This window comes from Vipera berus (genome assembly GCF_964194415.1).
Source record: "Vipera berus genome assembly, chromosome: 2".
NCBI classification, from domain to species: Eukaryota; Metazoa; Chordata; class Lepidosauria; order Squamata; family Viperidae; genus Vipera; species Vipera berus.
The window spans coordinates 233,161,406-233,186,809 of record NC_138203.1 but is presented as its reverse complement, the minus strand read 5'-3'; the positions used below and the strand labels follow the sequence as shown (position 1 = coordinate 233,186,809).

General features: G+C 39.0%; 1 protein-coding gene across 3 annotated transcripts in view; it reads left to right on the top strand.

Moving 5' to 3' along the window:
* The window catches only part of ARHGEF3 (Rho guanine nucleotide exchange factor 3), a 148,525-nt gene that overhangs the window by 4,496 nt on the left and 118,625 nt on the right, over nt 1-25,404 (top strand). For 2 of the 3 annotated variants that reach the window (XM_081317439.1, XM_081317438.1), the window contains exon 2: nt 12,936-13,028. In XM_081317439.1, the coding sequence (XP_081173565.1) occupies nt 12,936-13,028 (93 nt within the window). Of the gene's footprint in view, nt 1-10,486; nt 10,560-12,935; nt 13,029-25,404 lie in introns of all 3 variants that reach the window. The other variant, XM_081317440.1, reaches the window with a different exon arrangement.

Genomic DNA, 25,404 nt, shown 5'->3' with positions numbered 1-25,404 from the left:
TGTGTGACACTTTATCACATTATAAAAAATTTCAGTCAAGCAACAATTGCATTTGAAAAATGGTGACCCAGATGGAATATACTATACTATAAATCTAATAAAAGATAAATATAAATACATAGACATCAGTATGCATATTGCATTTGACTAACAGAATTCAAACATTTGTTTCATTTGGTATGAAGTCTTTCTTGTGTTTCCAGTAATAAAGACTATATTGAAAAATCCAGAATTATTTTCTCTATAGCAAGAAATAGTAAATTTCTGTCTGGTTTCATGTGCAGGGTAAATATAGAGGTTACTAGTAACTGTAAAAGGTCAACCATGTAAGAAATCTGTGTTGATGAGATGTTAGTGTGGCAAAATCTTGAGGTTTGGATGCTGTTCAGTTCTTTGCTAATCATCTCACTTTCTCGAAAAGTAACAGTGATGCTAATGGTAGACTTCAGTATGCCACTGGAGTGTGTAGGACTCAATCTGATGCTGCAGAGTGCCTTTTCTACAAAATGCCTTTGGAATGGCAACATTAGGTCAGGAGTTGATCATCTGGAAGCAATCAATAATAAGATTTAAAGCCAGCAAACCTTCATGGTTGTATAGTGAAACTTCATAATTCAGGTCCCCAATGAGTGCTTTTCTTAATACAATATTATATTGGCAATGAAGAAGTAAATGTCCTTTGAGCTAAGTTTAACTTGACTCCTGGCGACTATACAGTCCATGTTGTTTTCTTGGCCAAGATATGGAAGTGGTTTGCCATTGACTTATTCTGACATGTTTTTCTGAGCTTCCCAGTCTAGTTACAGCCTTGGGATTGCCAAGGGGTCTCCAATGCAAATTTTAATAAGATCTGACCTAATTGGTTTTGCAAGATAAGTGAAAGTTCGTGGTGTTTCACCAGCTGCTATTGCAATATAAGATCAAGGCAAAATAAAGATCAAGTATCTGGATGAAAAATGAATGGATTGCTTCACAATTTCTGTATCTAAATCAATATAATATTTTTGTAGTCTTTTAAAGAATCTCTGTTTTGATTCCTTCTGACATTGCTTATGTATTAATTCTTCTGAAAATAGTAATTGATTGGTTTTTCTACAATTATTTCTTTTGATATCAGGAAAGTATTGGTGCTGTTTTTGCTAGAAATTAAGGGCAAATGTAACAAACTTATTTAAATATATTCCAAACTTTAGTTGAGGATTATGGCTCAACCAGTCCTTCTACATAAGGGAATATACAGTCATGTAAAAAGGTAAGTATCATTGATTTTTTTAACTTTTTCAATATATTTAAACATAGAGATGCTTGATCTTTATTTCAATAATATTGATAAATAAAGGGGATACAATGTAATAAATATCATGCATTATTTATATTTTGTAGCCCTTTGGGTAATTAAAAATAACTGGAAATTTCACCTATGGAAAAAGTAATTAAATTCCTACATGTCCATTCTTAGTCATCCAGGTCATGGTTGTCCCAAAGGTGCTTTTTCAAAAGGCAACTGGACTTTCTGGTTTTTCTTTGAAGACGTTTCGCTTCTCATCCAAGAAGCTTCTTCAACTCTGATTGGATGGTGGGGAAATGGAAGGATTTATATTCCTTGCAGACAGCTGGTCATTTGCTTTCTTTTAGAGAGTCGTTGAGGCTACTTGGAGGTTTATCTATGTCCTCAAGGTCACCTGAGTGGTGCAAATGGGTGTGGAGCCTTCTTGGAACTGCTGAAAGGACAGTTATAGCCTGGAGATAGATGATGTCATATCCCTCCCTCTCTATTGAGAGAGGGCTGTTCAGTTTTGACATAGATAGTCTCTTTAACCCCTCTTTCAAATCAGCAGTCCTCTCTGTCCAAAATGTGGATTTCGCTGTCTTCAAAAGATTGTCTTTGTCTTTTTAAATGCAGATGGACTGCTGAATCTTGTCTTGTTGGGTTTGTTCTCCTATGTTGCGCCATGCATTTATGAAGTGGTTGTTTTGTTTCCCCAGTGTACGTATCTGCACATGTCACACTGCATTGTACTGCTTATGCCACATTGCTTAGTTTGTGTCTGGGTGTTTTATCCTTGGAGTGGACAAGCTTCTGCCTTAGTGTATTTTTAAAGTGTGCACATATGTTGTATTGGCTGAAGATCCTCCTGAGCTTTTCAGATAGTCCTGTAACATATGGATTGACAGTAAACAATAAACATTGCTTTGTTTATTGTTCCCTTCTGTTATGGAGGAGCTCCTGCTGGGTCTGTTTTGGGAGCCTTCATCAAATCTTCAACAAAGAGGCCATCTATGTCATTCCTACATTTATTGGTATGCCAAATAGTTAAAATTAGAACTGGGTGAACCAGATTGGGTGCAGATTATTATAACATCATTAGAGAGAATCTGGGATGAACCTGTCCTATTGAAACCTCAGACATTTTATCTTTATTGCTAATGTGTGCAGTATTCCCAGACCTAGCCTGAAATTGCTCTCTGAGGCTTTCAGAAAGAAGGTTATAGATGCATGTCTCGCCATGACTGAGGTCAAAGTGCATGACTCTACCATTAGAAAGAAGTTGCACAAATTAGACCTTGAGGTTGTTTCTGCGAAAGGGGGCAATGCCAGCTATTAGAGTCAAGGGTGTGCTTATTTTTTCCATAGAAGGAAATGGTATATCTGTTATTGTTTGTGGAATAAATGATTGCAGAGTCATTTTTTCTTAGGTTTTTTTGTTCAGTTACATGAATTATTGCTTTATATATTATTTGAATACAAATAAAATATTGATCTATCCACATTTTTTTTTAAAAAAACACAAACCTTTTCGCATGATCCACATTTGTTTATTGGTTTTCTATATTTTTTTCTTTTTTTCTACTTCTAGCTAGAATATACCAAGTAGCCCTTTTCTGTTTATAAACCTACAGATAATAGGGTTGCATTAAAGTCTAGATATATCATGTTTGGACATTGTTCTCAAAGGTATGCCCTTGAAGAACCCCCAGAAGCTACAGCTGGTATAACGGCATAAGCTATAATGGGTGCCTCTTGATGTCACCATAGCTATGCAAACTGTATTGATTGCCATTTGGTGTCTGAGGGTAATTCAAGTGCTGGTTGTTAATTATAAAGTCCTGAATAGAATAGGGCCTAGGTATCTGAGAGACTGCTTGACTTTGACTGCTTCTGCCTGCCCAATATGATCCAGAAGAGTGGGTGTGCTCCAGATCCCCTCTATTAAACATTTCCATCTTGTGGGACTGAGGAAGTGTACCTTCTTTGTTGCAGCCACCACCTTCTGGAACAGCATCCCCTGCAATAAGAATGATACCCTCTCTCATGGGGTTCCAGAAAGCCTTGAAAACCTGGGTTTGGTCCCAGGTCTGGGGCTGTTGTTTATTGTTTGTTCAATGGCCCCTGTTTTGTGTTGCTGTTTTTGCTGTCTATTAGATTTCTTTACTCAAGGCTACTTCTAGGATTCCTCATTTCTCATGCTAGTAAAGTTATGCTTAAAATCCTACAAGCTAGACTCCAGCAGTATGTGGATCGAGAACTACCAGAAGTTACAGGCAGGATTTTGAAGAGGCAGAAGAACTAGAGATCAAATTGCCAACGTACGCTGGATCATGGACAAAGCTAGAGAGTTCCAGAAAAACATCTACTTCTGCTTCATTGACTATGCTAAAGCCTTTGATTGTGTGGATCATAACAAACTGTGGCAAGTTCTTAAAGAGATGGGCGTACCAGGCCATCTTATTTGTCTCTTGAGAAACCTATATGTGGGCCAAGAAGCAACAGTGAGAACTGGACACGGAAGCACTGATTGGTTCAAAATTGGGAAAGGAGTCCGGCAAGGCTGTATACTGTCGTCCTGCCTATTTAACTTATATGCAGAGCACATCATGAGAAAGGCAGGGCTAGATGAATCAAAAGTTGGAATTAAGATTGCCGGGAGAAATATCAACAACCTAAGATATGCAGATGATACCACTCTAATGGCAGAAAGTGAAGAAGAACTAAAGAGCCTCTTGTTGCGGGTGAAGAAGGAGAGTGCAAAAGTTGGGTTGAAACTTAACATTAAGAAAACCAAGATCATGGCATCCGGCCCTCTCAATTCCTGGCAAATAGATGGGGAAGAAATGGAGATAGTGACAGATTTTATTTTCCTGGGCTCCAAGATCACTGCAGACGGGGACTGCAGCCAAGAAATTAAAAGACGCTTGCTCCTGGGGAGGAAAGCCATGGCAAATCTAGACAGCACACTAAAAAGCAGAGATATCACCCTGTCAACAAAAGTGCGTATAGTCAAGGCTATGGTCTTCCCAGTTGCAATGTATGGCAGTGAAAGTTGGACCATAAAAAAGGCTGAGCGCCAAAGAATTGAGGCCTTTGAACTATGGTGCTGGAGAAGACTCCTGCGAGTCCCTTGGACTGCCAGGTGATCAAACCGGTCAGTCCTAGAGGAGATCAACCCTGACTGCTCTTTAGAAGGCCAGATCCTGAAGCTAAAACTCAAATACTTTGGCCACCTAATGAGAAGGAAGGACTCACTGGAGAAGAGCCTAATGCTGGGAAAGATTGAGGGCAAGAGAAGAAGGGGACGACAGAGAACGAGGTGGCTGGATGGAGTCACTGAAGCAGTAGGCATGAGCTTAAATGGACTCCAGAAGATGGTAGAGGACAGGAAGGCCTGGAAGAACATTGTCCATAGGGTCGCAATAGGTCGGACACGACTTTGCAGCTAACAACAACAACAACTTCTAGGATTCAGTGTTTTTAAGCTGCTTTTTTAAAGTTTTTTTTTCTAGTTTTTTACACTGCCTAGAATCCATTGGAGTTGTGTGAACAATAAATTTAAACAAACAAACAAATGAATAAAATCTTATCAGACTTTATAGACAAAGGGAGAGGGGTTATGAGCACAGTGGTCTTCAGTGGTGCATTTGAGCACCATGTTACCTATTTCAGATTTTGCTTTAATAACCCACAACAAAAATGCTAAATGTACTTTATACAAAATGGTCCAGGAATGAAATGAATTAAAATAAATTGCAAAGCCTTGTCTTTAGATTGAGAGTCCACTGTGAACTCAGAAAATATCCCTGCATCATTAGGCAGATGCTGAAGCAAACCATCCCTGGCTGGTTGCCTTTTGAAATAACTAAAAAATGTAGAGACACATAATAGGTGGAGATCAACCTTTTTCCACTAGAAAAGCTTTTTGGATCACCTCTACTGCTGTTTGTATGTGCGAAAGGATTTTTATTTCATTTTGCTGAACTGAAAAGCTTATCAAAACTGCTTTTCCCTCTTATAATTGTCATCAAGTCTAGCAGCAAGTGCAACATAGATATTGGGACTATGATTTTCAAGAGGGTAGGTGCTGCAATAGAAAAGGGCTTTGGTATCTTATTATTATTCTTGTCACAGTAACAAATAATTTGCATTTTACATTGTATAATTTGAGAAATGGGAGATTGATCAATCCTGCACTAGTAGTAAATATTGAATACTTTGTAGACCTGTGCTTCTCACCTATAGCAACTTTAAGATGTGTGGATATCAAGTCCCAGAATTCCCCAGCCAGTATGCTAAGAAGATTTAGTCTAGATAAGGGGTGTCAAACTGCCAGCCTGTGGGCCGGATGCGTCATGGCGAAACTGTGCCCACCCCATTGTTGGCAATGGAAAAAAAGTCGCAATACGTCATGACACATCATGTGACGTTGCAAGTTTGACACCCCTGGTCTAGATTTACTGTAATCCTTTTAGAAAAGAGGAGAATCTTACAAAAATTCTTACACTATTGCTTAAAAGAGCTAGAAACAAAACTGGGTATTGCTGACTTAACCTTTACAATTTTAAAGGTGAATAGTGTATATTGCTATAAAGTTAAATGTTAGTAGTGTATAATATTATGAAGTTAAAGGTTAATAGTGTATAAATTATAAAGTTAAGTTCTGAATCCTGCTTTTGAATCTAGTTCTTTCTACTTTGCACGGCTTTGGGGCATAATATGGTAACACCAACTGCCCTGGCATGCATTCAGAAATACAAACAAAGGCAATTTGTGCTGGCTTTGGGGAAGATTAATTGATAGAAGAATGCTGTTTTTTCAGTGCCTTCATTTATCATACTAGCAAGATTCTTTTTTCTCTCTTCACCTTTAACATTGCTTAGAAATATACTACACTTCAACTTTTTAAGCTTTCATATTTTCTTTTTTCTCTTCCTTTTGAACTAAATAGGCTCTGGTTGCCTGCACAATGCTGATGAAACACGCATTTCTTTCCCTTTGCCTCCCTGGAAAAGCCACTTGCTTTTCTCTCCTTTGCTTCAAGGAAGAATGAAATTCACATTTCAGCACATCAATGGGTAGTTTTATTTCCCATTGGAGACTCTGCCTGCCAACTCCCATTTTTCATAGTTCCTTTGTAGCATTTATGCTACCCAACTAAGGGAAAAAAATCAGCAGATCCAGTTCTGCTGGCATGGTACTCTCACAGGATTTGCTGCCACGCAACACCCTTGCAGGGCTTGCTAAAATGCTTTTTGCAACACTAGTGTGGCAGAAAACCAGAAGGCTTCTGAAACTTCTCAGTTAATAGTTAACAAGTTAAAAGCCAATTTCTCCTACAATTGCTGCATAAATATTGCTGATATTTACAAGCACATGTGAACAGAAAAAGGGGATACTATATGGGGATACTAGAAATTTACTTGCTTCTCTTTTTTAGAAGAGGGAAGGACTTTTAATTCATGATACACGGTAACCTCCAAAAGCAGTATAATCAGTATTTCACCATTTGAAACCACAAAAGTGAGCATTGATTGGTTCACCAATTATTTGTGATCAGCTGTTGGGTAGTTTGAATATCAGAATATCGGCGAAAGAAAATCTCTATACGCTGCAGCCCACAAGCATACAGTCATCAGCCTGAAAACAGCATAGATTTGCAGGTGGTGAAGATGACATGCAAGTGCATGTTGGATTTTAAATTACATTGGATGTTAGAAGTGGAAAGACCAAGGGTATGGCAGAGCTCAAAAGCCTGCAAAGGCTTCATGACAGGTGTCTGGAACAAAACCTCCTTTTCCCTTTCGCCCTTTTGGAATTGTTAGGCATAATGGCACAATATATGACAATATATTTCTTTTTTGGGGTAGTATGATTGTAAACCCCTTCATGGATTACTGCCTTGTCGTGGCGAAGGGGCTTGCGTAATTCAATGAAGCTATGAGCTATGCCGTGCAGGGCCACCCAAGACGGACAGGTCATAGCCGAGAGTTCTGACAAAACGTGATCCACTGGAGAAGGAAATGGCAACCCACTCCAGTATCTTTGCCATGAAAACCCTATGGACAGTACCAAAAGGCAAAACGATATGACGCTGGAAGATGAGCCCCTCAGGTCGGAAGGCGTCCAATATGCTACTGGGGAAGAGCAGAGGGCTAGTACTAGTAGCGCCAGAAAGAATGAAGCGACTGGGCCAAAGCCGAAAGGACGCTCAGCTGTGGATGTGTCTGGTGGTGAAAGGAAAGTCCGATGCTGTAAAGATTTTTTCTCCATAGGAACCTGGAATGTAAGATCCATGAATCAAGGAAAGCTGGACGTGGTCAAACAAGAGATGACAAGACTGAACATCGACATCTTAGGCATCAGCGAACTAAAATGGACAGGAATGGGTGAATTTAATTCAGATGACCATCAGGTATACTACTGCGGGCAAGAATCCCTCAGAAGAAATGGAGTAGCCTTCATAGTCAATAAAAGAGTAGGAAAAGCAATACTGGGATACAATCCTCAAAATGACAGAATGATCTCAGTTCGAATCCAAGGCAAACCATTCAATATCACAGTAGTCCAAGTCTATGCCCCAACCACCAGTGCTGAAGAGGATGAAATTGACCAGTTCTATGAAGCTCTACAGCACCTTATAGAACTAACACCAAAAAATGATGTTCTTATCATCATGGGGGATTGGAATGCTAAAGTAGGAAGCCAAAAGATAACCGGAATAACAGGCAAGTTTGGCCTTGGAATGCAAAATGAAGCAGGGCACAGGCTGATAGAATTCTGTCAAGAGAATACAATGGTCATAGCAAACACTCTTTTCCAACAACCCAAGAGACGGCTCTACACATGGACATCACCAGACGGTCAACACAGAAATCAGATTGACTATATGCTCTGCAGCCAAAGATGGAGAAGCTCTATACAGTCAATAAAAACAAGACCAGGAGCTGACTGTGGCTCAGACCATGAGCTTCTCCTTGCAAAGTTTAGGCTTAAACTGAAGAAAGTAGGGAAAAGCACTAGGCCACTGAGGTATGAATTAAATCATATCCCTGTTGAATATACAGTAGAGGTGACAAATAGATTTAAGGAATTAGATCTGATAGACAGAGTGCCTGAAGAACTATGGACAGAGGTTCGCGACATTGTACAACAGGTAGCAACCAAAACCATCCCAAAGAAAAAGAAATGCAAGAAAGCAAAATGGCTGTCTGAGGAAGCTTTGCAAATAGCTGAGAAAAGGAGGGAAGCGAAAGGCAAGGGAGAAAAAGAAAGATACGCCCAATTGAATGCAGAATTCCAGAGAATAGCTAGAAGAGATAAGAATGCCTTCTTAAATGAACAGTGCAAAGAAATAGAAGAAAACAATAGAATAGGGAGGACCAGAGATCTTTTCAAGAAAATTGGAGAGATGAAGGGAACGTTTCATGCAAAAATGGGCATGATAAAGGACCAAAATGGCAGGGACCTAACAGAGGCAGAAGAGATTAAGAAGAGGTGGCAAAATTACACAGAAGAACTATTCAAGAATGAGCTTAATGTCCCTGATAATCACAATGAGGTGGTCACTGACCTCGAGCCAGACATCCTAGAATGTGAAGTGAAGTGGGCCTTAGAAAAGCTGAGCAACAACAAAGCTAGTGGAGGTGACAGTATTCCAGCTGAGCTATTCAAAATCTTAAAAGACAATGCAGTAAAAGTGCTACACTCAATTTGCCAGCAAATTTGGAAAACTCAACAGTGGCCACAGGATTGGAAAAGATCAGTTTACATTCCAATTCCAAAGAAAGGCAGTGCCAAAGAATGTTCAAACTATCGCACCATTGCACTCATTTCTCATGCTAGTAAAGTCATGCTTAAAATCCTACAAGCTAGACTTCAGCAGTATGTGGATCGAGAACTACCAGAAGTACAGGCAGGATTTCGAAGAGGCAGAGGAACTAGAGATCAAATTGCCAACATACGCTGGATCATGGAGAAAGCTAGGGAGTTCCAGAAAAACATCTACTTCTGCTTCATTGACTATGCTAAAGCCTTTGATTGTGTGGATCATAACAAACTGTGGCAAGTTCTTAAAGAGATGGGAGTACCAGACCATCTTATTTGTCTCTTGAGAAACCTATATGCAGGCCAAGAAGCAACAGTGAGAACTGGACACGGAACCACTGATTGGTTCAAAATTGGGAAAGGAGTCCGGCAAGGCTGTATACTGTCGCCCTGCCTATTTAACTTATATGCAGAGCACATCATGAGAAAGGCAGGGCTAGATGAATCAAAAGTTGGAATTAAGATTGCCGGAAGAAATATCAACAACCTAAGATACGCAGATGATACCACTCTAATGGCAGAAAGTGAAGAAGAACTAAAGAGCCTCTTGTTGCGGGTGAAGAAGGAGAGTGCAAAACTTGGGTTGAAACTTAACATTAAGAAAACCAAGATCATGGCATCCGGCCCTCTCAATTCCTGGCAAATAGATGGGGAAGAAATGGAGGTAGTGACAGATTTTATTTTCCTGGGCTCCAAGATCACTGCAGATGGGGACTGTAGCCAAGAAATTAAAAGACGCTTGCTCCTGGGGAGGAAAGCCATGGCAAATCTAGACAGCACACTAAAAAGCAGAGACATCACCCTGTCAACAAAAGTGCGTATAGTCAAGGCTATGGTCTTCCCAGTTGCAATGTATGGCAGTGAAAGTTGGACCATAAGAAAGGCTGAGCGCCAAAGAATTGAGGCCTTTGAACTATGGTGCTGGAGAAGACTCCTGCGAGTCCCTTGGACTGCAAGGCGATCAAACCGGTCAGTCCTAGAGGAGATCAATCCTGACTGCTCTTTAGAAGGCCAGATCCTGAAATTGAAACTCAAATACTTTGGCCACCTGATGAGAAGGAAGGACTCACTGGAGAAGAGCCTAATGCTGGGAAAGATTGAGGGCAATAGAAGAAGGGGACGACAGAGAATGAGGTGGCTGGATGGAGTCACTGAAGCAGTAGGCGTGAGCTTAAATGGACTCCAGAAGATGGTAGAGGACAGGAAGGCCTGGAGGAACGTTGTCCATAGGGTCGTGATGGGTCGGACACGACTTCGCAGCTAACAACAACAACAATGATTGTAAAAGATATGTCTTCAAACTTGTCTTTTGGATCTGAAAATTTCCATAGTTAATACTAATAATCTAAAGGCTTATTTCATTCTCTCCCTTTTCTTTTGTAATTACAGTTGCATGAAAGGCTGCTGGCAAATGAAGCAAATGAGAACATTTAAAAGTGGGAAATACTGTCTTCTTTTTGTGGTAGCTAATTGAATTTATGTTGTTTTATTATCCAGTGCTATTTGCATTTAAAAATAAATCCTATTAAAGTTCATCCATATATATGCAAATGTATTCAAAAAGTGATGAGATATGCTGGTCCTCTTTTCACATTTACCTGTGTCTTGCACTTTTACTTTGATGTTTATCCTAACATTTTGGCTCAAGTAGCCATAACAACAAAGCCAGATGCTTGTGAGTCTGTTAAGAACCAGAATTGCTTTTATTAAGAGTGCAGGGTACATGAGCCTATTTGTTTTTGTACCTCTTCTCCAGATTAAGCAGTACACTGTAACTGCTTCCTTCACTGATTAGATTAGTTACATCCAGCATGTGCAAATTGCTTGCAAAGTTACTTTCTGGTCAGCTAATTCAGTCAGGGAGGTAGGAAAACTGCCTTTTGATATTTGTACCTCAGAGACAGATTGCAGTCTGAATTACTTAAGTCCAGTTCTTGCTAAAACAGTACCTGCCTTCTGGATATGCATTTCCCCTGAGATTCTGACCTTATTTAAACAAGCTGCCCTTGGGTTAGAATGTGTGATGTACTTTCATGTGTGTGTATGTATATATGTATTTTAAAGTTGGCATTGTTTCTCCAGACTCTTCTTTTTTCAACTTGTTATCTTCGGGCTTTCATGCTTTGTGCTTTATTTTGTGAGCTAGGAATCATGATTGATTGGGGCAGCCTATATACATTTCATGAATAAGTAAAAAATTAATACAGAGATGGATACTGAAATTGAGGAAATATTGTATTGTTGAATAACTTAGCAAATGGAAATCAACCCACCATATTATTTGTAAGTTACCTAGGTTTATGTTGCATTAAGCTGGGTGGCTATATAATTTTTTTATACATAAATAGAGCTCTTGCAAATATTTTCAATATTGAGAAACAAATATTCTCAATACTGAGAATAATGATTTATATTGGTTATAAAGCAGAGGATATGTTGTATTTATAAAACATAATCTCACATTAATTTAAACTATTTAGCCATATTTCAAATTGTTGTGTCTCAGGAAATTGCTAATAACACAGTATTAAACTCTGGAAATACTTGCATCTGTATCTCCTCTACATTTATTTGCAGGTAGTCCTTAACTTATGGCCATAATTGGGACTGGAAATTCATTGCTGAGTGAGGCAATTAATTTAATTTAATTTAATAATTTGATTTCTATACTGCCCTTCTCCCGAAGGACTCAGGGCGGTGAACAGGGCAATACACAATAAAAATCAAATACAAAAATTAAAAAACCATTAAAAAACCATTAAACATCATGCCCATAAAATCAATCAATACATTAAGTTAAAAACTAATTTTAAAAACCCAACCCCATCCCGTCAGACCAGGCCAGCTTGTTCGTAAAAGAATGTTTTAAGATCGCGCCGGAAGGAGCGAAGGTCGGGGGCCGTCCGGAGCTCAACCGGTAAGCTGTTCCAAAGGTCTGGCGCGCCCACAGAGAACGCTCTCCCCCTGGGGGTCACCAATCGGCATTCTTTGATTGGCGGCACCCTGAGGAGGCCCTCTCTGTGGGAGCGCACTGGACGGAGGGAAGTTGACGCCGGTCGCAGGTGTTGCCGTAGGTAATCCGGACCCATGCCATGAAGGGCTTTGTACGTCATAACTAACACCTTGAATCACACCCAGTTATATTACTTTTTTGCTGTGGTCATTAAGAAAATTACCATGGTCATTAAATAATCACACAGTTGAAAAGCGAATCTGGCTTCCCCTGTTGATTTTGCTTGTTGGAGGCAGATTGGGAACGTTGCCAATGGCAAGCACATGATCTTGGGACTACAGCTGTCATAAATACATGTCAGTTGCTAATTTTGATCACATGACCACGGGTTGTAAGGGCGTGGACCCAGTCACAAGTCACTTTTTTCAGTACTATTATCATTTGGAATGGTCACTAAATGAATGGTTATAAGTTGAGGACTATTTACACATGATCTTGTTGGCTAATCCAACACTGAGCAGAATCATTTGTTGAGATGTGCGGCTATAGAAATCACATAAATAAAATAGGTAATTCACATCATTTTTACCCGTTTAAGATTTTTTCCAGGCCACAAAGCAATCTATAATACGGTATTTCATTTCTATAGAAAACACATTAAAAGTATTTGACAAGTATTATAAACAATATATCAGACCAACTGCTAAGTATGAATATACTTAACGCAGTAGTTTTCTTCTTTTATTATAGTTATACTGACATTTCTTATCAGTAAACTTCAGTAAATTTTATGTTCACTTCATTTCTGCTTGCATTTTTGTAGTTTGTTTGTCAAGGTTTTTTTTTCCTGTAAATGCTCAACAGAGACTGCTATTTTTTTTAAAGGGGAATGAATGCAAGCAGACCCACAAACTGTATAAACAGTCCTAGAGTAATAAGCCACCATGCCAAAAGAGGAATGGAGGAAGACACAACATGGTAAGACAATATTTCAGATTTTAATTTTTAATTAGTATTAAAATAAAGGGAAGAATGATAAAAATGAAGTGCAACTGTAAATTAGATTAGAAACAGGCAGTTTTTATTTAGGTGTTAAAATTACAGTATGTAAAGATTTTGACTGATCAAAGGTGTGATGAGCAATGGAATTCAGTTTTTGTGGTTCCACATGAAGACAACGATAGGGTGTGCAAGATTACAAATTGAAATGTAAAGAGAGCTAAATAGTACAGAACGTGAATTACTGAATGAAACTAGGAAAAGAAAAATACATATTTATGAAATGAAGAGGAAGTCAAGAATTTGTCCTCAAATTATTGCCAAATAGTAATTTAAAATGTTAAATCACTTTCTTCTAAACGTAAGTTCATATTCATATACCAGGGAAAAACACCTATTAGTCAAGTATACATAAATTCATAGAGGTATTCCTCAATTTACAACCATTTGGTTGGCAACTGTTCAAAGTTACAATGACACAATGTTACAATGGTACTTAACAACTGTTGTAGCATCTCCACGGTGACATGATGAAAATTCAGACACTTGGCAACCAGCATATATTTACAACAATTGCAGCATCCAGAGGTCACGTGATCATCATTTGTGACCTTTCCTGCCAGCTTCCAACAAGTAAAGATAGAGAGGGAAGCCAGATTCGCTTAGACCAGTGGTCCCCAACCTTTGAGGCACCAGGGACTAGTTCCGTGGAGAGAGATTTTTCCACTAATTGGGGGGGGGGGGAAATGTGGTTTTGTGTGCTTCCTGCATCCCACAGATGGGGTTTTGCTTGTTAGTGCGGACCTGTTTCTGGCATGTGGCAGCCCAGTGCTGGTCCACGGCCCAGGGGTTGGGGACCCCTGGCTTACACCACATGATTAACTTAACTGCAGTGATTTGCTTAACAACTGTAGCAAAAAGGTCATAAAATCAGGCACAACTCAATCATCTTGCTTACCAACATAGGTTTTGGTCCCAGTTGTGATTATAAGTCACAGTCTACCTGTAATAAAGTAGATACACAGTAATTTTGATTTAATAAATTACAAAAAAGGATCTTTTTAATGATGAAATTAACTATTATCACCAATAATTTTTCCAGATATTTTGCATAGATATAATGAGTTAGTTTTAATTTTGGCTGTGCATAAGATAATTATGGTTAGATCTTTTATTAAACCAAAATATGATTCATCTTAATTTGATTCTTATCCACTGGAGGTATCACACATTTATGTGTTAGGGTTTAATTTGATGGATATATGGTGACTGTTAAATTGCAGAATCATAGGATTGTAGAGTTAGAAGGTAAATTATCTAATTTAACTCTTGACTCTATACAGGATCTGGACCTCATTCATGCAGGAATTACTAAAGCTTTTGCTTATTGGCTATGTAGTACATTCTGCTGCCAGCACCCATCTTCCAGGAGGAAGGAAAAGCTTTGCCCTGGCTCTTCCTTTAACACCGAATTTCATAAGAGATGAAGCTCTTGTACCCAAGCAGCTTACTTCTTGCAAATAAACTAGGAATGATAGTGTTGATAGTGATGACAATGATAAATAAGGAAAGCTAAACTCACTTCCTGACCCTAGGAGCTTTGTGTGGTCAGAAAATAATAGGCCTGTCTCTGTTGACAAGTTGAAACCAGCACAATTATTATTTAAGAATTAACTTTATTAAAAATTGTAAAAGTAAATCTTCTGTTTTGAGGTAGTCTTTACAACTGAGTGGAAGAAATCATTAAGCACCAATAAGATCAGAAATGACATATCACACATCAGTCTCTCATAGAATGCTACAGAGACATTGGATCCAGATCCAGATGAGCAATACAGTATCTGAAGTTCAGATAGATTAGATGGAACAAAACATTGTACGATGAAAAAACTTGAAATAAAAAAGAGGGGTAAATTCCTTGAAATAATTAATAGACGCATTCAAAATAGGAGACTCCACAAAGCAGAGTAAAATATCTTAAAGGAATCTGATTGAAAATGTCACTTTCTTCAGTAGGTGGTCCTGACTAATGTTGGACTCCCAAGTACAACCTTTAAAGATTTAGGAGGACATCTGCTTAGTACCTATTGGCTTCTGAACCAAGGTTCAGCACTTATCTTACTGTTAGTGCAAAGACAAATAGTTTTGCTCTTTTCATGAAGTTTATTCTTCATCTAGAGTTTCTGCTTCCCATCTGCTCCAGTAAAACAGGTCTCTTCTCTGATCTCTGAAAGTGTTCTTGGTTTGGATTTGGCACTTACCCTGACCTCCAGTCTCTGAGAAGGTTGCCTATCCGGTGTGCCATCTAACAGTTGAATTCATTTAGTCCAGGGTGGGCCATTAATTTTGCCAAGGGCTACATGAGAAACTGGAACTGTTAAATCTTTCTTTCTGAATATCTTTATTTGATTTCAGCATTGCCTCAACATCCATGGCATGTTGTTTATTTTAAAGCTGAGTAATTCATGGTTTGTGCAAATCAATGATTGAGGTTTTAACTTTGCCTTTTTCTAATTTAAAGCATAGTGTCTGCTTCAGCTCCAAGCTGCCCTGATTCACACAATTCATGAAGGTTTTTATTCACATTAATTGATTCATTCCAAAATTCTGTGAATCATGAAAAAGAGCTTTTAAAGTGATAAAACACTTTCTGTTTTACTTTTGCTTGTGATTCAGCTCCGTTATCTTTTAGTTCCCTTAGGAAGCTTCCTACAGAAGAAGAAAGGAATGCCTTATTGTCTGCCTTCTCAACTTTTGTCCAATAGTTTATCACTCTAAAGCACTATAAATTAAAGATAAAATCACTTTTTCTGCTTGCCAATAATAGAGCTGTGACAAAAAGAAGAAATCCCTTTAATTAACAAAAAATGTCATTGTAAATTCAACTAATCCCTTTCCCAACTGGAAGTTCTTTTTTAAATAAACAGTATGACTAATGTGAACATTATTTATTAATTATATAAAAAGTCTGGAATATCTCATACTAACAAGTGGTTAAGGATAATAAGTATTTTGGTTTAATACTCATTAGATTGTTAATGTGTTGCTACAAACATCAATATGGTTTAAAGATGTGACTGTATGTTGTGGAACTTTTACTATAAGAAGATTTATTAACAGAAACAGAATAACAGAGTTGGAAATAACCTCGGAGGTCTGCTAGTCCATCCCCCTGCTCAAGCACAGGAAACCCTATACCATTTCAGACAAATGGTTGTTCAATCTCTTCTGAAAAACTTCCAGTGTTGGAGCACTAACTTGTTGTTCCTCTGGTTAATTGTTCTAAGGAAATTTCTCCTTAGTTCAAGGTTGCTTTTCTCCTTGATTAGTTTCCATCCATTTCTTCTTGCCATGCCTTTAGGTGCTTTGGAGAATAGGTTGACCCCCTCTTCTTTGTGGCAGCCCCTGAGATACGGGAACACTTGCTATCATGTCACTCCTAGTCCTTTTCTTCATTAAACTAGACATATCCAGTTCTTCAGATGGTTTAGTCTCCAGTCCCCTAATCATCTTTGTTGTTCTTCGCTGCGCTCTTTCTAGAATCTCAATATATTTTTTATATCATGGCAACCCAAACTGATGCAATATTCCAAGTATGTTCTTACCAAGGCATTATAAACTAGAATAGTAATTTGGTCATCCCATTGTGAGGGACATGTATACAAAGCCTAAATCTTGTTGACCCTTAAGCAGCTATAGAATAAACATTTAATTAGTACTGACCTTTTACCAATGAGTCCCTTTGTACAAGTATAACACTCAGTTTAGGCGTGAATGTTAGACCTATAGAAACCTGACCTAACCATAGATCAGTGTTTCTCAACCTTGGCAACTGTGTGAAATAGTGTGGACTTCAACTCCCAGAATTCTCCAGCCAGCACAGTCTCCATATTCTTATAAGATCAGGGGTCTTCAAACTTGGCCCTTTTATGACTTGTGGACTTCAACTTCCAGAATTCCTCAGCAGGCACGCTGGCTGAGGAATTCTGGGGGTTGAAGTCCAGAAGTCATAAAAGGGCCAAGTTTGAAGATCACTGTTACAGATATTTTTTGTTCTCTTTAACAGCTCCAGTGTTGTAGAAAGTTTTATATAACTGTGAACCTTGGTACAGATTTTCTAAACAGATGAGAAAAAGCTGAAAGGTTCATGTATCATCTATTATTTCAAAACAAGTTAATCATATTTTGTCCATTAATGTTCTCTTTATATCCTGAGCATGGACTGAGAATTAGAAATAATAGTTATGCTTAGTTCATGTTAATAAACTCTAACTTGGAATAACAGGAAAAACTGGAATTGCAAATTAATGCCGCCCTCCTTTGAATCAGCAAAACAACTTTGAACCAAAATTTGGTTATTTCTTTGCTTTGTCAATCTATTTTTGTTTGTTCAGTTAGTAGCCTACTCAAGATTATGAGATTCCAAGGCATATACTGTATATTTTAGCTACAAGCAGTGATATGCCTTATCAGTATCAGTCTGCTTAATATATCATATTGTTCCTAATATTGTTTATATCAGTGTTTTTCAACCTCAGCACCTTTAAGATGTGTGGAGTTCAACTCCTAGAGTTCTCCTGTCAGCATGCAACATCCTGCATTCCAATAGTTGAAGTCCACACATCTTAAAATTGAACCGATGGGGAAACACTTGTTTAGATAATACACCAAAGTGATTTTTTGTCATAATTCTATTAAAGGCAAATTTGTCTCTTTCCAAGCATCTTTCCTGTGAACATCTTAAAAATACATAAATGTATATTCATCTCATATAATGTTTTTCTATCCATGTTTTGTTTAAACATATTATTTTTTTGCCATAAGGAAGTAATTCAGCATATTAACAGTTACCCTTATCCATCCCTGCTTAAGCAACAGCTGCAATCCATACAATTATAGTTGATTTGGTCACGATTGTCTTATGTACAAATAATAAATGGCGATGTCGCAGTGCCATTTTGTGGAGTAGGTGTAACCAGTGCTTTTTTTGTAAAAGAAAAAGGTGCCGGAACTCACACATGTCATACAACCCGCCTTGCCTACCCTACAAGGTTCCATCCAAAAAAGGTGCCGGAACTCCGTTCTGAGCATTCTATGAGAAAAAAAACCCTGGGTGTAACTCTTTCGAATGTCTTCCTGTCTCTACCAATTAATTAGAGGACCTCACATAGAAGAATATTTAAAAGAGCCTCAGAATTTTCACAGAATTCACAAATTGTGCCAGTTGCTCTTTAGTTTAGTGTGATATTTATAACTCTGAATTAAGCCCAGACAAACCCAAGCTAACCATCCTAACAAAGAGCAAATGTTGACACATTGTTTCAGTCACAGACAAATACAATTTCCCATCTTGAGTATCAGAATTGTGAAAGAGAAACTGCCAGCAGCTGCCTGAATGCTATCTCAGTAACCTTGGAGAGCAGATAATTAAGAGGGCATTATTAGGGTGTTCTATAAGAAAGAAACTTACATTGAAGAAGTAGGTGTGAAGGAAGATTAATTCAAACAAATTTCTGAGGTGGTTTCTCTGCAATTATTTGAACTATTAGAGGCAAATTCTATTATTTGTCAACAGTATTAAGCAAGATTGTGTATGGGTTCAGTCAGCCCAACATACGAAATGTAATGCACTGAAACATCTGTTATGCATCTGAGCTTTTACACAAGGAGAATTGCAGAGATAATTAAGCCGTGCTAGTTAGCTAGGCTTTTTGCGTTGTTTTGAATATTTTTGAACATAAACCCTAAACACGATTAGTGAGAAGAATAGTTTCTAGCTCCAGGAAGTAGTAATAATTTAATAGAAGAACAATTTTCTTTTTGCATAATCTTTTAAGAATTTACCTGGACCAGCCAATGGCAAGATCAATGATCTTTTTTTCTGATGGGTTAAAAACCCATTTAATATTTACATCACCACAGTAAGGTTATTAAGATTAACAGGACCATATTTATTCCTTGTAGAGTGATAGTATATGTTCCTAGTATGCCTTTATTCCTTTCTGATTCCTTTGAAATTATTTTGAGAATATGCAGGAATGGAATCATATTTGTGGGTAGGCAGTGTATGTAAGCAGGAGAGTTGACTAAAGTCACATTGTTCTTGCATTTTAAACTCTTGAAAAAATACAATAGTAATCCCCTATGATTCTCTAGATTTATTGGATTACAGTGCCCATAATCTATCACCACTAGCTTTGCTGTCTAGTGAAAGATGGACTTGGATTTTCTAGAGGGCCATATCTCACCCTTTCCTGCTGTAGATGGGTCAGGTTGATACAGTTTAGGTTCTCTTTATATGGCTGTGGTCTTCCTATGAGCCTATTGGTGATTTCATAAGAAGATGCTTTGAGTCACAGGGAGTTGACAAGAGAATAATAATGATGATGATGATATATAATAATAATAATAATAATAATAATAATAATAATAATAATAATAATAATAATATAAATAATATACAGTTGGAAGGGACCTTGGAGGTCTTCTAGTCCACCTCCCTGCTCAAGCTGGAGACCCTACACCAGGCATGTCAAACTTGTGACATTGTGCAACTTTTTCCCCATTGCCGGCAATGGGGTGGGCATGGTTTCGGTGTGACTCATCCGGCCCGTGGGCTGGCAGTTTGACATGCCTGTCCTACACCATGTGGCTGTCCAGTCTCTTCTTAAAAGCCTCGAATGATTTACTTATGGATGTAATTCCTAAAGTTCCCAATGAAAACTTAATAAAAGAGCATCTTCATGCTTTCTGGATGTCACAGAATGTGTAGTAGTGCAGTAATTGTCACTTTATATAAAAGGCTTCTATAGGATAACTTCACTTTCTATTTAATGTTTTTCTCTTTGTGTTGTATCCCTGGAAGGAATAGATTTGATCTATTTGATTCAGTTGCCTTAGATACTGAAACCTTAAGTTGCTTAATTAAAATGGGCAAAAATTCAGTGGATTTGAGGTTTCACATGGAGAGGATGAGTCACACAGCATAGCAGATTTTGTAGTGCACGCCCAGAAAGCAATACAAAACATTGTGTTCTATTGGTAACACAATGATGACCGTCCAAAGGTGATCTCAGATTCATACACACACAAACACACACACACAGACATATCTGAAAAATAGGCTTTGTGTGAAAATGCAAGGTCCCAGAGGCAAATTGAAACTGAAATAAATCTAAGACTTATGTGAAAATAATATTCAATTTTGACTGCAAAAATTTGTTGAAGTAAGTATTCTGCTTAGATTAGCTTTTATTGGCTTCCTTGAGAAAAACTGAATCTTTTCATGGTATTGCATGCTTGCTAAATACTTCTATGTTATGCTGTGTCCTGCCCCCACATATGGAATTTTATAAGGCTTCCTCTACCACCATCACCACTCATCTTGAGGAAGAAGGAATTTCTCTCCTTTTACAGAATACATATCCCGTCTGGTGCTTTATAATAACAGTAATAATAGAGTTGGAAGGGACCTTTGAGGTCTTCTAGTCCAGGGGTCCCCAACCCCCAGTCTGTGGACCAGTACCGGGCCACGGCATGCCAGCAACTGGTCCACACAAACAAGGAAAGTCCCATCCACAGGATGCAGGCAGAACACAAAATCACGCCCACTCTGGTCCAAGGAAAAATCTCTCTCCATGTAACTGGTCCCTGGTGTGCAAAAGGTTGGGGACCTCTGTTCTAGTCCAACCCCCTGCTTAGGCAGAAAACCCTATACCATTTCAGACAAATGTTTTCCAGTGTCTTCTTAAGAACTTCCAGTGTTGGAGCATTCACAATTTCTAGAGGCAGGTTGTTCTACTGATTAATTGTTCTTTCTATTACTTTAACCACCAGGAGATGAGCATTACATGATCCATTTCATTCTACAGGTAGTCCTGGATGTATGACCACAATGGAGCCCAAAATTTCCATTGCTAAGCAAGACAGTTGTTATTTGAGTTTTGTCCCATTTTACAATCTTTCTTGCCACAGTTGTTAAGTGAATCACTGCACTTGTTAAGATAGCAACATGGTTGTTAAGTGAATATGGCTTCCCCATTGTCTTTGCTTGTCAGAAGGTCACACAAGGTATCACATGATTTCGAGGCCTTGCAGTTGTCATATATACATGCCAGTTGCCAAACATCTTAATTTTAATTATGTGACCATGAGGATGCTGCAACAGTAATGTCACTATTTTCTATGCCATTGTAACTTTAAATGGTCATTAAACCAATAGTTTTAGTCGAGGACTACCTGTACTTGGGACTACTACCTGTAACAGGGACATGACATAATGTAACATCTGAGGACTACTATATCACTCACTGTTAGGATATTTATCACTCACTGATAAAGCTGAGGCATTATTTATAGTCATCTGAAGTGCAAAGGTCCCTGAGTTCAATTCCCAGGAATAACATCTGATTGCCTATGCCTAAGAAGTCTGATATAGGACAAAATGGGTCACATCGTGCCTCCTAGTGGTCAATACATCTAATAGGATGAAATAGTGAGGAGAGAAAAATTGCCAAAGAATATTCTTGTAATTGGCAGTTTGGCGGGTCGAATCCCGAGTGCCGCGTAGCAGAGTGAGCGCCTGTTACTCGTCCCAGCTTCTGCCAACCTAGCAGTTCGAAAGCACGTAAAAATGCAAGTAGAAAAATAGGGACCACTACGGTGGGAAGGTAACAGCGTTCCGTGCGCCTTTGGCGTCTAGTCATGCCGGCCACATGACCACGGAGACGTCCTCGGACAAGCGCTGGCTCTTCGGCTTTGAAACGGAGATGAGCACCGGCCCCTAGAGTCAGAAACGACTAGCACGCATGTGCGGGGGAACCTTTACCTTTACCTTTAAGAAGTCTGATATAGGACAAAATGGGTCACATTGTGCCTCCTAGTGGTCAATACATTTAATAGGATGAAATAGTGAGGAGAGAAAAATTGCCAAAGAATATATCTTGTAATTGGGCTGGTAGTCATGCCAATTTAGACTTGTAATGAATTTTTCTCTACCTTTGTTCTGACTGTTTTCTCGCTTGCCTCATTGCCCTTGGGACATGAGCATACCAAGGAACTAGCCAACTTTGCTGAGCATCAATCTCATCAGTGCGTCTAAATGTTCCTAAATACTATACTGATCACTTCTTAAAATGTCTGAAAGCAGATTTCTAATTAACGTGAAGTTTTTCTATTCAGTGAAATCCGCAATTTTTATTATACATGATTAAGACCTTGGGTATATATGAAGTAACTCATGTACAGGAAGTAGTTCTTTAGATTCTCTCATATACTCTTTCCATTCTCAACATTTTTAAGAAAGCAAGGGAATTACCACTAAATCCTTCTAATTAGCACCAAAGCAGTCCTCATTAATAACATGAAATTAAGCATAGTAAACATCCTTCTTAAGTGTTAAATGATTAATAAGAATATTTCTTGTTCAATTTGAAATACATTACATGAGTATGGAGATGCTGACTTCTAGAATGACTACCGTATTTTCCGGCGTATAAGACGACTGGGCGTATAAGACGACCCCCAACTTTTGAGATGATTTTCATGGGTTAAAGTCTTATACGCCGGAAAATACGGGTAAGTAGGAAGTCAGGGCTGCTTCTCAATTAGGTGAAGGTTTATCAAGAGCTTTTGGCCTCGAGATCACCTTTGCTCTGCCTCGCCTAAACTTCATCTCCTCTCGCGTTGGCACCCCCTTCTACTTCAGCCACACACGCTGGCTGTTTCGGCCAGGAGCGACGAGCATTGTGGTCCAACACTTCGGGAAGGCACCAGGTCTGAAAGAAGGCGGTTCTTTCCATAGGTTAGTTAATGAAAAGGGCGGCGGAGGGCGGGGGGTGGTGGTGGTGAAAGAAACGGGCTCAGCCCTGCGCCGCAAGTTTGAGATTCCCTCAAAGAAAGCCCCGAGTTTCCAAGTAACTAGAAACCAGAAGGAGCCCTGCGTGGCACTGAGATTGAGAAGCCCTTTTACCCTCCCCTGCATTTTGCTGTGCTTTTCTAAAGTTTTCCAAGAAAATGCAAACTTGGGGTTTTTCCTCCTTTCACTTGCATAAGTTATCGCTGGAGTATACAGAAAGGGGAAAAAGAAATAAAGGGGAAACCCCCCGCACATATTTTAATATTTATTTTTCAAAAGGCCGCCTTCTACTTCAGGGCGGAGGGGCGACCCCGGGTTGCTGAAGCCCCAGCGCCAGCTTTCCGCTGCAGTCTACCTGCTGCAATTCCCGAGCTGCGCCTTCCCAGGCGGGTGTTGCTGTAGGTCTGGCCACGGCACAATGCCCTGAAGTCGAACTCCCAGGGTCGGGTGAAGCTCAGCTCCACGCGAACATGTCAGGTCAGCCTCCGCCTGGCTTCCTGTGCTCCCTTGAGCTCTCGTGCTTGCCGAGCGCTGGCGGCTTGGCACGCGCTTGACTCCTGCTCCCTTCCCCAAAAAAAGGGGTCTGCTGCCCTAGGACGCCGGTAAGCTGGAGCCTCAGCCTCGGTTGGGCTGGTCGGTTTATTTATGAGGACGCCATCTTTCGCCATTCTCGAGCGCTGGATTTGTCCATTTCCACTAACGTCTCTGCTCCCGAAGATTTACTATTTTCCGGCATATAAGGCGACTGGGCGTATAAGATGACCCCCAACTTTTGAGAAGATTTTCATGTGTTAAAAAGTCATCTTATACGCCGGAAAATACGGTACCTTTTATCTAGTTGTATAATGCAACATTCTGGCCTTTTATCTAATATGGGAATTTATTTTAAAACTACATATTCTCTAATCTCAATTTATATGCCCAAGTATAAATGTGTAATTGTCTTATTATAGATAAATGGGCCTGTTTCTTTGGAATATGAATTAATAGCAGTTGAGGAAAATAGCAAATAACTTTCCAAATAATTAGCATTCTGGGCTGTGCTTCTTAGGGCTGTGTAAATCATTCAAAAGCAGCACTTTACAAAGTATGGCAGCAGTGAGGAGCAACTTCTGAAGCAGCCATTCAAATTGAGAGATAAAAGATAAAAAATGTTTGCCTGAGCTATTTGAAAAGAAAGGTTATGCATACTGTAGCACTTCTCTCAAAGGATTTGCACAGGCATAGCAAGTTGTTGGTTCAAATGTGTGCTTAGCAAAGCTCTGATTTGTGCTAAATATATTTTAAAAGCAGTAATTATTGTCATGAAATATTGATCAAGTTGTGATTTTGCATGTGTTTAAAACACACTGAGGAATGGGAACAAGAACAAGAAGCTTGGAACAACAATCCTGAATAATATTTGCTTTAATATATGCTTAATGCTCTGTCATTGAACAAAGTCAGTAAAGTGCTCTAAATTTACTTCTGATTAAAAAAAATCAATTTCAGGGTTTCTGGCTAGACTGAGCTACTGTATATCCATAAGTGGTAATGCCTCCCCAAAGGATCTAAATGCCGAATATTTACAGATTAGTTTCTGTTCTTTTCTGTTGTGAGGCTTTGTGAGGCTTAACCCAAGCAAAATCTCAGGTAACTGCATAAAGTACTAAAATGAAAGAGTCAGCAGCCCCATTAGTAACTGTCATAGATCTGGGGATGTGTTAGACAAACAATATTTTTTAGCTTTCAGTGTATTATTTGGCAGAAGTTACAGTCCAGAAGTTGTATATAAAGCAAATCAATGCACCAAATCATTTCTTCCATTCTCTGTCTGGTCCATGAAGGGTGTGCATATTTTAAATAGTTAACTACAGTTTTGTTCTTGTTTAGCAACTGCCTCATTTAGCAACTGTAGGACACTGAGCTTGTCGATCAGATGGTCAGCAGTTTGGCAGGTTGAATCCTGAGTGCTGCGTAACAGAGTGAGCGCCTGTTACTCGTCCCAGCTTCTGCCAACCTAGCAGTTCGAAAGCACGTAAAAATGCAAGTAGAAAAATAGGCACAACGGTGAGAAGGTAACAGTGTTCCGTGCCCCTTTGGCATCTAGTCATGCCGGCCACATGACCATGGTGATGTCCTCAGACAAGTGCTGGCTCTTCGGCTTTGAAACGGAGATGAGCACCGGCCCCTAGAGTTGGAAACGACTAGCACACATGTGCGGGGGAACCTTTATCTTTACCTATGCAGTTATAGCAGTGATGAAAAAGTAACTTTGTGACCATTTCTCGCATTTATGACCTTCACAGGTTTGTAAAGCAAAGGCAAACTAAAGTAGGAGCAGAAGCACACTTTGCAACCATTTCACTCAACAACGAAGTTGCTGGTTCCAATTGTGATCGCTCAACAAGGGCTACCTGTATTTCCCTGGTGTAGACAGATGCTGTATGAGTCATTTTTGAAATAATTATCAAGTTGCAAAGATAACTTAAGATAGGGTTCTAAATGAAGCATCATTAG